The sequence below is a fragment of the Serinus canaria genome, chromosome 6 (assembly GCF_022539315.1).
Source record: "Serinus canaria isolate serCan28SL12 chromosome 6, serCan2020, whole genome shotgun sequence".
Classification (NCBI taxonomy): Eukaryota; Metazoa; Chordata; class Aves; order Passeriformes; family Fringillidae; genus Serinus; species Serinus canaria.
The window spans coordinates 14,739,069-14,752,261 of record NC_066320.1 but is presented as its reverse complement, the minus strand read 5'-3'; the positions used below and the strand labels follow the sequence as shown (position 1 = coordinate 14,752,261).

General features: G+C 44.0%; 1 protein-coding gene across 8 annotated transcripts in view; it reads right to left on the bottom strand.

Moving 5' to 3' along the window:
• Positions 1-13,193, bottom strand: part of CAMK2G (calcium/calmodulin dependent protein kinase II gamma) — a 119,710-nt gene that overhangs the window by 45,802 nt on the left and 60,715 nt on the right. For all 8 annotated transcript variants that reach the window (XM_050975938.1, XM_030241016.2, XM_030241017.2 and 5 more), the window contains exons 4-6: positions 5,015-5,069; positions 4,378-4,443; positions 1,482-1,554 (exon numbers count right to left, since the gene is read on the bottom strand). In XM_050975938.1, coding sequence (XP_050831895.1) covers positions 1,482-1,554; positions 4,378-4,443; positions 5,015-5,069 — 194 coding nt within the window. The remainder of the gene's footprint in view (positions 1-1,481; positions 1,555-4,377; positions 4,444-5,014; positions 5,070-13,193) is intronic.

Here is a 13,193-nt window from a genome sequence, read left to right as displayed (position 1 = left end):
GAGAGTGAGGTGCAAAAGACAAAACTTTACTTGAAGCAGGCTCTGCAGTTATTACACACTGACCCTGAAGGCCAAGCTTTTGGAGAGAAGCTAAAGATTAAAAAAATTAAAAAATGAAATAATTAAAAATATTAAAAAGCATAGGAACTTTCATTGCCAAAAGGAATGGTTACTCCTCAGGCCTGGAGAGTTTCAGACAATCAGAGCAAGCAACAGAAGAAACATATTAACTACAGCAGGGAGTGTCTAGAAGCTGATAAATTCTGAACAAGTTGCTAGCTTTCCTACAAACAAAACTTTTGGAAGGAAACCGGATTATATTTGAACACAATGAAAACTTGTTGTGTACTGGAAAACATTACTGATTTTCACAGACTCCCTAATTTTGGACACTAGTGCCTCTGGGATGCTGCTCTCTCAGGAGCTGGTGTTGGGTCTAATCAGGAGCAGCCACAGTCCACAGTAGATCATTTGCATTTTTTCACAGTGTAGTGAAACAGAAGGTCAAAAGTGTTGCATGGGAGTTTGTCAGAAACACAGATCTCCACCAGATCAAAACACCAGAGGAACACTGCCACCAAGCTTGCAATGTGCTTTTACCTGGCTCTCTGCAAAATATTTTTCTACCTTCCCCCTCATACATTGTTTAACAAGCCCAAACCAACACTGGCAGCAGGTGTCATCCTGCATTAATTTAACTGGACTGTTGGTGACCATCACCATTGCCACTTTAGACAGAGAAGGCTCCAGGGCACGCAGACTTTCCTGCACAAATCTCTTCATTCTGGAGCCTGCCCAGCTCCCAGCACAGCTGCCCAGTTTGGCGAGTTTAGGTGACTCTACTGCGGAGGCTTAGGGGCTATAAATGTGTTATAATGTGTCAAATGATTGATTCATCCAGTCTTTAACTGGCCAGCAGCTTTGGTTTTAGATTAAAAGTGCTTCTACTGATGAGAGAAGAAAAAAATAACACAAAAAATTCTTGTTGAACATCTCTGCCCTAGTACAGAGGCATGTATTTGGCAACACTGCAGAATAAAAATATACATGCTCTGTGCAGACAAACTCATCCTGGCAGATTGAACAAAGATTGCTCCAGGTCTCTAGAGATCTCTTCAATCACAAACTAGAAAGTGTCCTTCATTATAATGAATCCTACCCAAGTTTCTCTGGAAGCATACTTCTCTCCAAGATTCACATCCTGGAGCTGCCTCAGAGAGGCTGAGAGCTGTCAAGGTTCACAAAGATTGAAAACTTCCTTGGGAGTTCATCACACCCTCTAGCCCTCTAGAAAACTCTGAAGGAGCGAAGTTGTGCTTCAGGAACCCCTGAACCCAGTTAAAGTAAAAAAACCCACAACAAAACAACAACCAAACCCCAAAAAAACCCACACAAAAATCCCTGCCAGCTGACAACACAATATTCCTGTCCAATGATTCCCTGGCTGCTCTCCTCAGACTACAGCACAGAGGAAACATTACCTTCAAGTCCCTGTGCACAATATCATGCTGGTGAATGTGATTCACACTCTCCAGTATCTGATGAATACAGTGGCTGAAAGATAAAAGGGAGAGACACACAAAGTTACACACACACATTTAACATCTCATCTCATCCCAGAACTACTTCCCTAAATTTTATATTTGTACTATGGGGCATTCAAGAACTCCTGCTGAATGTCTTCCTCATGACCAGTGGATGCCACAGCTCAGCACCATCACAGCTGTACAACCCCAGCCCCCCTAGCAACAGGATGCCAAACATCCTTTCTGTAGCGGGATTACAAAGCCTCTCTCCTACCTTCCATCACTTCCTTCCTTCCCTTCCCATCATACTAAGCCTCTCAGTTGTTCCTTCAGCCAACAGTGCCCACCCCACACAGAACAACCCAAGTATCTGAGTATCTTCAAACAGCAGCCAAAATTGTGCAAGCAAGACCAAATCACTCCAGGAAACATTCCACTGGACTAGTCCTGAGCAAAGAATAAACTTTGGGAGAGCAGCAGCCTCCCCCAGAAAATTCAGGATGACGACGCCTGGCTGCCTGCCAGTTTGCAAAGCTTTCAGAGCAGCATCTCAAGCACTTTATATACACAATGTGCACACACACCCGCTTGCTGGGTGCCTTTTAAGTACAGATCCCACTTAAGGGGTTAGTAATCTGAAAAGCAGACTCATTCCGTTAAGTGTAGCGTGCTGCACTCCCCCAGCTTGCAGAAAACCCTGTCTCTGCCATTCCCACTGCTGTAAAGCACAGGGACAAAAAGAAGATGTTAGATGTTATTTACACCTGTCACATAACAACAGCACAACCCACCCATGGGTGAGATTCCAGGTTGGAACCATCTCTTCCACTAAACATTTACTTGGCTCCCAAGGGTGAATGTGCAACGGAATAGGGATTTTGACAGCTATGGCTGGGCAGGAAGCACACAGATGTGGACAACTCAGAGAGGTCTATGTCCTCACTGTAGGATCTCTCAGACCCTTTACTGACTTCTACAAATCTCAGAGGAACAAATTTGAAATGAGTGAAATATTTGAGGAAAGAAAAAAAGGCTACAGGAAAAGATGGGAAGAGGGCGAGGAGAGGAAGAGGAGAGGAGGTACAGCACTGTGTATTTTCTATCCCCCGCCCTCTGGAGCTGGCAGTACGATCCTCGGGGTCGGAATCCATGAAAATCTCCCTGCTCCCAAAACAAAAATGTATAATTAGAACAGAGCTGAGTCTGAGCGAGAGAGATTTTCTGGCCAAAAATGGCAAAAGTGTGAGGTGTCCCAGGCGAGCCAAACACGGCAGATTGGCACAGACCTCGCTCCCTCGCTCTCTCAGACTGCTCTGGAATTCAGCACAGCATGGGGAGAGAAAGGGAGGAGTTTCACTCTGTCATCTTGTGGGCACTTGGAGACCTGACCAGCTGACAGTCAGAGGACTGAGCACCCTAAGGAGGGCTCACAGAGCAACAGACAGTCCTCCTTCTCCCCTGACCCTGCCATAATTTTCCTGAGCAGTGTCAGTCACTGACAGCTTTTGAGCACTTCAGGGAACAGGCACTGGCAAGAGGAACAGGGGAAGGACTGTGACTGATAACCTCAAAACTTCCCAGCTTCAAGGCAGAGAGATATGATTGATCTGAGACGCTCTGCCTACAAGATCTGTACACCCCACTGAAAACATCTATGGGGCTCTCAGACCTCTCTGCCAGGAGCTCCAGCAGAGCTGATGAGTTCACTGGCCTTCCCAATCACCAGATGGCTCCTGGCAGAGCACGCAGGGCAGTGCCTCATTTGAAAGCCTGCAATGACCAGAAGACACACTGTAAGTGAACCACAGGGAAAGCAACTAAGTGCCTGCAGACTCCATTAGCAGTACCTACACCAGCACCCCAGGTCACACTCTTTTTCACTCCCTGCACTCAGTATCATTGTCCTCAAAGTACTGCCTACCAAACTCAACCTGCCACAGTACCCACTACTTCCTTCTTACTCCTCTCTTCTCATGGCTCCCCCGATTTCTGCTTCAGCAAAGGTTAGTATGGGATAGGAACATGAATGGGTGTTCAGTCTGCAGGGTGAAGTATCACCATTGGGCCATTCCGAGGCCATGCAAAAGCAGAGCAGGAGTGGCCTAATCCCAGCTTTGATTCCAGATGCTGCAGGTCCAGCAGATGGATGGGTCAGACAACACCCTCAGCTACTGCTGCATGTAACATCCACCCTGTATGAACAGGGACATGCATGGGCCACTTCAAGAAACTCACATGTGGGAGAGGAGGGCACATTCAGGAACAGAAGGGCATAACTCTTAATCTTTTTACATTAAAATATGAAGGTTGCTCACTCATGGTGTACCTTCTGTCACTGCACTGACCAACTGAGAGTCAGAGAGGGCTTCCACAGAAACACAGCCTTCAAAGCCTCCTCTCCTCACTGTCCTGTAAACCATTACCTAGACACAGGCAGATTGAATGGATCTGCCCAACTGCAGTGGCACATCACTGGAAACCCTGCTAGAAGAAGAAGGCCAAGCAGGAAGCACCCTCACAGCTCTCCTTTATGTTTGCTCAGTAAGGACATACTGTCACCAAAAGGGCCAGGTACAACAAAGCTGCTAGCACTGGCTCTCCCAGCAAAGAGCACAGCATCTGCAAGTGGCAGAGACAGCAATGTCTCCAAGTGGGCAAAGGCTAGAACTGTACTGAGTCAGGCTGTCTGGTGACAACTAAGTTCATGCTAAGAGCAGAAAGAGGATTTGTTTTATCCAGACAAGGGGCAAGAGTGTTAGAACAAAGCCACACACAGATCAGCAGTCAGGAAACTCATTCCACTTGTAAATGTACATGGAACACACGTGCAAGGGTCTGGAAACAGTCTTACCTGGCATCTGCTTCACTGTAGTATTCTCTAGCAACAATATCTTCAAAGAGCTCCCCACCAGTAACCCTGGAATGCAAAAGAACAAAGGATGTTAGAGAGTCCATGCTTGTGCAGTTAAAGGGTGCATATGGCCACCCACCTGGGTCCCTTCCCAGAGCCTGCATGGGATACTGCCTTACAGGGGAACCAGGCAGAGCTCCACCACCATGGCACCAGCACTGCTATAACCACATGACTGAGCCCTTGGACAGCCTTTGCACCAGCAGGGTACAAGACACTGTTGACACACTGTGCACAAATTGCCCACACACCTCTGCTGAGCATAGTGGATGCTGAGCTTGGGAAGGACAGCCCTCCTCTGACCCCTGATGGGCTGCCTCAGAGACAAAAATCAGTCTCCACACAAAGGATAGACATTCTTTGCCATCCCACACTTACACCTGGTGCCAGAAGCCAGGAGCTTTCCTGGTCTGTCCCCACCACACAGTCAATGGATTTTTGTCATATAGGCCAGAGGTATTTACAGGTCTCAAAAGAGAAAGGGAGAATGATACTAATGCAGGTGCTTTTTATTCCACTCTTAGTCAACTACCAACGTGCCTGCATCACTGGTGAAGCATCAGAGACAGACACTTACAGATCAAAGACGAGGTAATGGAAACCTTCTTCTGAAATACTGTCATGGAGTCGCACTGCAAAAATAATCAAGAATTGGAGATTTACAGAGCATGTAGCAAATATGACACTTCACAAATCAAACTCATGCACACAACCAAGTTCTCCCTCAACCCACTCAGTCTATTAATTCCCCATGCCCTTTACTCTGTGTGCTCCCTTAGTGACCTATTTTCTTCTGTTATCTCAAGGGAACAGATGGGTGTCCTGTACATACATTCACCCCTCTCCGGCATCCAAACAAGCTCTGAGTATTTTTGACCTCCTGTTCATTCTTCCTCTCTAATGTATCAGTACCCTGTTTCACATCTGCCAACTTTTTCCTACATGCTCATATTTTGGCATCTCTCCCAATCCATTATTTCCTAAAACAAACCTTTTTCCAAGTCCCTCAATCCATAAACTGACTTCTGACTCTACTGGCATGTCAGAACCATTAGTCTCCTATCTGCCATTTATCTGTAAAGCTTAACTATGTTCTCTTCTGTTATTTCTTCTTCCTCACTTCATTCTGACTTACACTGCAAATCCTTACCCAAAATTCAGAAGCAGTTTCTTGTTTCATTTTTCTGACCTGCTTGTTTCCAAAGACATATTTGATCACATTCTGCTTCTCAAAATTTCATCCACCTTCAGCTATCCCTCCTTAATTTTGCTGCTATTACCTAAATTAACTTTCATCTTTTACCATTCCATGTCCCAGGCTCATGATGGGCCACTATCCCCTGATATTCTGGGATCTCTGAGGTCCTGTTCTCCTTTACCCATGTTACACACGGGCAATAACTATTGTATCTATGCATTCAGCACAGTGCCATTTCCTCTTGTCTGAATCAAAATCTCCATTTATTTGACCATTCTCGTATACCTAGGCACTATTAACCCAAGAGGAGAAACTTCATATGGCTACAGAAACCATACCTTTTGCTTTTTTCCTCTGCTGGAGAACATCACTCTTTTCCTGCCAATCAGTCACAAGTTACCAATTCTCTTTCACTCAATTCCTAAGCCTTCACATCCCGACTAGAACAAGATGTCTTCTTCATGTGACCCTCTATAATCTTTGCCTATTGATTCACCCAAGAAAAGCAACTAGCTGAGACAAGACTGGGTCTCAGTCACTTTAACACCTTGTAATTGAGTATTGACCAAAGTACTGTTGACCATTCTCATCGTTACAAGAAAAATCTCATTATCCTGCTCTGTCACTTCAATGGTACCTATGCCTCCCTTCCCTATCTTCCATTCTCTTCCACATAAAGCACAGGTGACCTTCCTTTATTTTCCCAGCATCATGATTTTCTCTCTGTCAGTAACAAGAAGTCAGTTTACACCTCTTGTCCATGCATGACATCAGCTACCATCATCACTGTCTTGGGAAGGCTTCAAACTAGCGCTGGGCACATATGGAACAGCTTTTGCACATGTTGTCAGTGTTCTTCTTTACTCCTCCTTGCAACTCTCCTTTGTTCAGGCACCCTTCCATGTGCATGCAAACACACTCAAACCCAGAAGAGAGAGTAGCACAGATGTGCAGAGACCACTGCGAGTAACCTTCCTCAGAGGATTTCATTCTTTCCTTGTTCTTTTTGCCTGCTGATTACCTTTTTTTTATCCCTTTATCTAAAAGCTCTCTGACCTGGTCCCTTGGCCAGTTTCCTTTCCTTAGCATTTCTACTGCATATCTAACTGCAGGGGTTTGACAGGAGCACTTCATCCAGCAAAATGCTGTGAACAAGCCAGTGTAGCATTCAGGTGCAACATGCTGTTCCTAATGCATGAGAACAGACACATCACCCTGACCAACTATGTCCCGTAAATCACTTGCTGCAAACAAAAAATTCTTCCAAGTAAGCAGTTTTAGTTGGGTTTGTAATAACTTTATTGTAACAAAAATTTGTGTTTACAAGAAAACTTGCCCCCCAAGTGCTTGGCAGAGGCAGAATTACAAAAACACAAGTGAGAAGAAAGGTATTTCCTAGGAGAGAAGACTTCCATTCAAGATTGGAAACAGGATGGAAAGCAGCTGAAAAAGACACTTAGATTTCTAGTGCAAGGCAGTTTTCACTCCAGTGAAGACTGCTTGAGGACAAAAGCACATCAACAAGAGCTGAAAGCCAGAACACAGGCAAAAGTCTGCCGAGAGACATTATGAACAGATGGAGAAACTTCAAGGAAAGGTCATGTTTGGTGATGCACAGTGGGCATGAAGAAGTGTTCTCTTTCCTCTGGCACCTGAATGGTCACCAAATCACTGCAAGAACCACTAAGCACAGAGGAGAGTGGCATGAGTGATATCACAATGGAGGAGTACAGCCACCAGCATGCTGAGAACAGTGGCCTTGAAAAAGACATGTAAACATGTTGGAAGGTAGAAGTGAGAAACGGTGAATGATAAACTTTGATGCAAAGACTTGGACAGCAAATTACATCAGAAAATAAAACACAAATGAGCCGATTGGTACTATTCCTTTGTCCCAAGGAAAGCAATTTTGTCAGCTACATTATGAAAAGGGAAGGAAGTAGCTATTCAGCTGGCAGAGACTGGCAGAGGCAGCAAAAAGAGCCTTCAAGGACAGTAAAAAACACCACTTGTGTCCTTAGGTGAGAAATCATGACAGGACGACAGAGACAGTTCATAAATACTGACGTTGTGCACCACCCTAGGGCTGCAAGCAAAAGAAGGCCTTGAAGACAGGACACAGGTCAGTAACTTAACAAGGGAGCTGCCTCCTCATAACAGCCCACAATGATGCTGGAATAAAATCTGCCTGGGTCCTCATCTGCTGAGGCAATGAAGCTCAGGGAGTAATGGTAGAATAGCAAAATCCAGAAAAGCTGTAGGAAAAATTACACTGGGCACCACCACCTTGCACAGGAATAATGAGTGACAGCTCAGAATAGCAGGCTTTAAGTGTGGAGCGAGACAGCAATGAGGGGAGTCAGAAAGGATCAAAATAAAACTCTGAATATACCAAAACTCTCATGTGTCTCAATTCCAGCCCTAACTTCACATTGATGCAAAGAAACAAAAACAATACACAGCAGCGGGACAGAAATAAAACCTAGTGTCCTTTCACCCTGAAGTTTTGCTTACCTACCCTCCTGCAGAGCCACAAGAGCTTTCCTGACTAGCAGAGAGTCTACAATGGACAGCTCTAAGGCCATGGTTCACTCTGCTGACATGCAAACTTAAAATGCCCTGCTTTCTACTACAGTGCTAACATCCCTAACTAAGGGATGATTAGCATAAAAACATGACCTGCCATTTCCAAAACTATTCAGCTAGTCCATGAAATGGCATATATTCAGAAGTAACTGAATGATAAGAAACATTTTAAAAGTTTCTCCAAAAAACATTTTAAAAGTGCCTCCTCTCCACTTTGGTCATTCACAAATATGATCCACATTGTGTGAGTATTCACCATGAAGAAACACAAACATCAGAAAAGATCTGATACCTTTACCATCCAGACAGTGTGGAGCCCTCTCTGCTTAAAGAAAACCTGTGCAAATGTCTTCTGCCTGAAGGCAAAACACAGATTCCCAAATGGCCCAGTTCCAATGGCCCAAATGCCAGTTCCAAGAGCACAACTCAAGTACTGGGCTGTCCTCTTTTTCAAACATCTTCCCATGAAAAGAAGAGCCCATTTCTTCACAAGCTGCTGGTCCTGACACTGTCTAACAGCTCCTTTTGTACCATAAGTTCAGCTTTAACACAGTGGTTGAGCAGAGCCCACAACAGCTGCTCATATCTGTATAACCTGTTGACAGAGGTTACAAGAGAGTGAAAAATATAATTATATGGAGACACTGGAGAGCAAAGTACTCCTGAAACCTGATTATCCATAATAAGAAAAACAGAGAAATAAAAACAAAAGTCTTCCTCCAGTTAAACTTTTCTTCAAAAGTATTACAGTACTTTTTTTTTTCTCTCATCAGGAGACCAGTGATGCATGTGTCTAGCAGGGTAGGCTAGACATATACACACATCACAAAAGGAGTCTCAAGCTGCAGCAAGAGGGAAGTTGCACAACAATAACAGAGTGTCTTTCAAAATACAACCAAACTAAAAAGAGGTCAGATTTGCCAAGGAAGCTCATCTCACTTTATTCACCAGAAGATGAGGTGGATTATTTCTATTAGCTGATTCTGTTACCAAGAAGCAGCAATTCAAACTGTATTTCCTTCCTAGCCAAACCCTTTTAACACAGGGATTCTTTTAGATTTAGGAAATTAGACCCTGCCAACACCACTCACAGCTGGAGTCACCTGATGACTCTTCCCATTCAAAGATCTCTGATGAATGTACTACAATGGTTAGGTTCACAAGAGCAGACAGAGAGGGGAGTAGGAAAGAAAAATGAAGCCAGTCAGACAACAAGGCACTAAATCAATTACAGGATATGGTGAAAGACTTCACCCAAAGTTCTATTCAGGAGAAATTAAAAAAGGTCCCATCCACATAAAAAAAAATTAAGAGGTTTTGTAGAGTTCACAAGCACATCTAATTTTGTAAGACTGACAAGTCTTACAGATAACTTTTGAAATAATACTTAAAAAATCACAGAGCACTAGTAAGCACTGCCAGAACAAATGCTGTCCAAAGGAGCAGCATCAATTACAGACTGGTAGGTAGAAAGATTTCCAACAAAACCAGCTGCTCAGTCAGGAGAAAGTGTACATGACCACTCGGGTGATATTGCCAAGAAGTACATAGATTCTGGGAGGAATAAGCAGTGGTTTCAATATAGCATCTTGATGAAACAATCTTTTCAGCAAGCCACAAAGAAAGCCTAATGGTTTTTTTAAAGTATCTCCTGAATCTGGCACTGCAGTGGTACTCCACCAAGGGTCTGTTACTCAAAGGTGTCCCTCCAATTATAAATGCACACAGGTAACTGCACTTTTAAAGAGCTGTGAGACACACACAAGACACAACCTAGCTAACTGCTCTAAAGCATCCTTTTCCTCCCTCAGTCTTCTCTCCAGCCTTATCCTATGTAAACTGATTTTACCTGTACAGGGAGCACCTCCCACAACACTGGTCTTTTGGAAAAGTAACTAACAACAGAAAAACAAAAATACCAAATGGCTCCCTTTCCCCAAAACCTCAGATTTTGAGCACACCCTGCAAGTTAGGGCAAGTCTTTTTCTGTCTTGTGTGGGTGTGTGTGCAAGGTCCGTGGCCCTAACACAATCCAGGGCATTTGCAAAGAGCCTGATACCACACTGAGTGGCTCAAGGGACGTGCTGTGGTTACTGAACCTAACAGCAGCTGTGGACTGGAGTTCAAGCACTTTCTAAGAACATCTGCTGTGAATATTACTTTTCCCTGCCTGCTGTCTTCAGAGTCTCACTGGAAATCTTGCCTCAAGAACAGAACTTCAAGCTGCTTCTTCAAAGTGTTCCAAAATCCTTGTGCACTTATCTTTTCTATTTTAGAAAGAAATAATACTGATAAGCTATTATAGTAACAAGAGAAAATTAGGCATTTTCATGAAAAACAGCAATGCAGTAACAGTCATGCCATATGGTTTCCATTCCATGCCTGAATAAAATGACCTAGTACAGACAGCCTCAGCTCTCTGATGCCTGAGTGTGATACAAACCAACTGAACATAAGAGGAAAATCTCCTTCATAACAAACTGCACCAGCCTAACAACAAATGCAAATTGCTGCTGAGTCACGCAAAGCAAGGCTCTGTGAATGCAAAAGTTGAAGTGAATAATGAAGAAAACAGAAAAGAGCGATCAAATTTTGTAAAAATCCACCCAAACTACAAAAACATAAGACATTGAAAAGCAACAAGCATCTCATCTTTAAAATATCTATAAGGCTAATTGGTATTGGGGTTACAAACACAGAATATGCCTAGCCTAGTTTTGACCCACATCTCCTTTTCACTCTGTCCAGTGTGCTGAATATTATTATCTTTTTACTCTTACGTCAAGCACAACAGGCCAGAAGGATTTATGCCTGCCACATAAGCCCCAGGATGAACATTCCCTGTATCCCATATCCACAGGAAATAGCAGAGCAGGGCTGCACAGGGGCTTAGCCCATGGCTGGGGCAGGCAGGCTCTTGTTAACACAGGGTGATTTCTGGCAACCTGTTGCAAGTAAGTATCTTAAAGCAAAGAAGTTTCCAAAGTTGCAACAAAAAAGCAAGTACAGAAGTAGCACTTCACAGGACAATTCCCAGTATCTCGATGCAGCAATCACTCCTCTCTGCTTAGGAAAAAGTAGCATGGGATGAAATCTGCTTACTCCTCCATATCAGTGGTCTTTGCCTGTGCTTAGGGAAAGAGTTCAAGCTACAGGTAATCTTGTCTGCTAAATCTAGGTTCACTGGTGCTCCAAAATGTAAAGCATTTTGATACTATGGGCACATAAAGGACAGTATCAGCCAACTACCTCTGCACCAACACACATTGAGTGCATAATGCAATATTTAGGGCTCTCAAATTAAGTTGCCAGTGTTGCAGAGCCAATAAAAGACAATGCAGAGGTTTATGATTGTCTCCTGGGTCATGGTAATTGCAACACAGGAACTCTTCCCTGCAGCCTTAGTAGTGCAAACTCAAAAGTGCTCTGGGATCTTCTGGCCTGAACCATGTTATTTAAACATCAGCCACTCATTAGGAAAAACCACAGCTTCACTTTTCAGCAACTTTCAACCAGACATCAGACATTTGCCTGTGTCATGGAGAAAGGGAGGAGGTAAGAGATGCTGCAAGGGTTTATTTCATGCCACTCTGCATACCAGGGGCAGCAGAATAAAACTGGAGGGTAAAATCTACCTGATGTCCTCTTCCATGGGTACTCTGCAATGTGCCAGGAGGTACTGAAACTATTACAAATACACGTGGCCCAACAGACTGCAAACTGAGCACAATTGTCCATGGCAGCACAAGTGACAAGTGAACTGAGGCAGATGGCTACCACCCACACTCCCTGCTTTCCCCAGCTGCTCACCAGCCTGGGCAGCCAAGACGGGAACTGTCCCACCATCTCCAAGCCTGGCTGTGTGCCAGGACACTTCCTGCATGCTTCACATCACTCAGGATGTCTGTCCCACAAGGAGCCACCACCAACCTGTGACTGCCTGTGAGCTGGGTGCTCAGCTCCCACCCCAGCTGTTTCTCTAATTACATTAAACACGCAAAATTCAGTTGCAGCTGCTCAGGCTGTCTCCTAAAGGACTCTCCTTTTAATTAAAAATTTGCTATTAAAAAGCATTAAATTGTGTAATGCAAATAATCCTCTAGAAATCATCTGTCCCAGCAGCTAATGCCCAGCTTTGTCAGAGCAGTAACCAGCAGCAGCAGGACAGTTAGCTAACAGGACACAGCAGGCTGCTGTTCCCCAGCCCCTCAGAAACGTGCTCTCCTTCCCTCCTCTCCCAAATCTGACACGATGAAGTCAGGGTATGCTGGACATACACCAGCATGCTGTAAACTCCCCAGGCACACAGCATTTTACACCACCTGCAATTCCAAAGCTTTGGAAAATGGGAGAGAAGGAGGATTTGTTAACACTCTGTTCAGGTTCAGGGAGAACCAAGCTGCTGCAGGCTCTGCAAAGAAAGGCAAGGAACAGTGCTAAGGAAGTATGAAAAGGCCCACAAGCACAGAGGTGGATTTCCTGTCCCTCTCACCATTGTTATTACTGTAACCTTTTTGACTCTCCAGCCCTACAAAATGAGGCTAAGGTAGTGCCCAGTTGGGAAATTCCCTTATGCACAGATATTCACAGCCTAGAGAGGAGGTGCAGGGAGAACAGTACCTTTCCTGTTAAGAAACCTGTCTTTCGGCAGAAGTAAAAAAGAAAAAAACCCACAAAGTATTTTTAAAAAACACTTCAGTGCCAAATAAATGCTATTTTTCCTTTGATTTTATAATGTCTGTATTGAAAAGCTGAAGTTCAGCACACAATACATAACATCTAGAATGCCCTACTTAAACATTAGATGAGCCAAATGAGTGAATTCACAGGAATATTTCCTGCTCTCCTGATAACAGTGCAATCACAACCATCCAGAATTGTTATTAATAATTTCCTATTAGCCACATAGCAGATAAGCAAAGTACTTCTGATAACCACTAGTACTATATGAGAGCTTTTTCTAAAAACACGC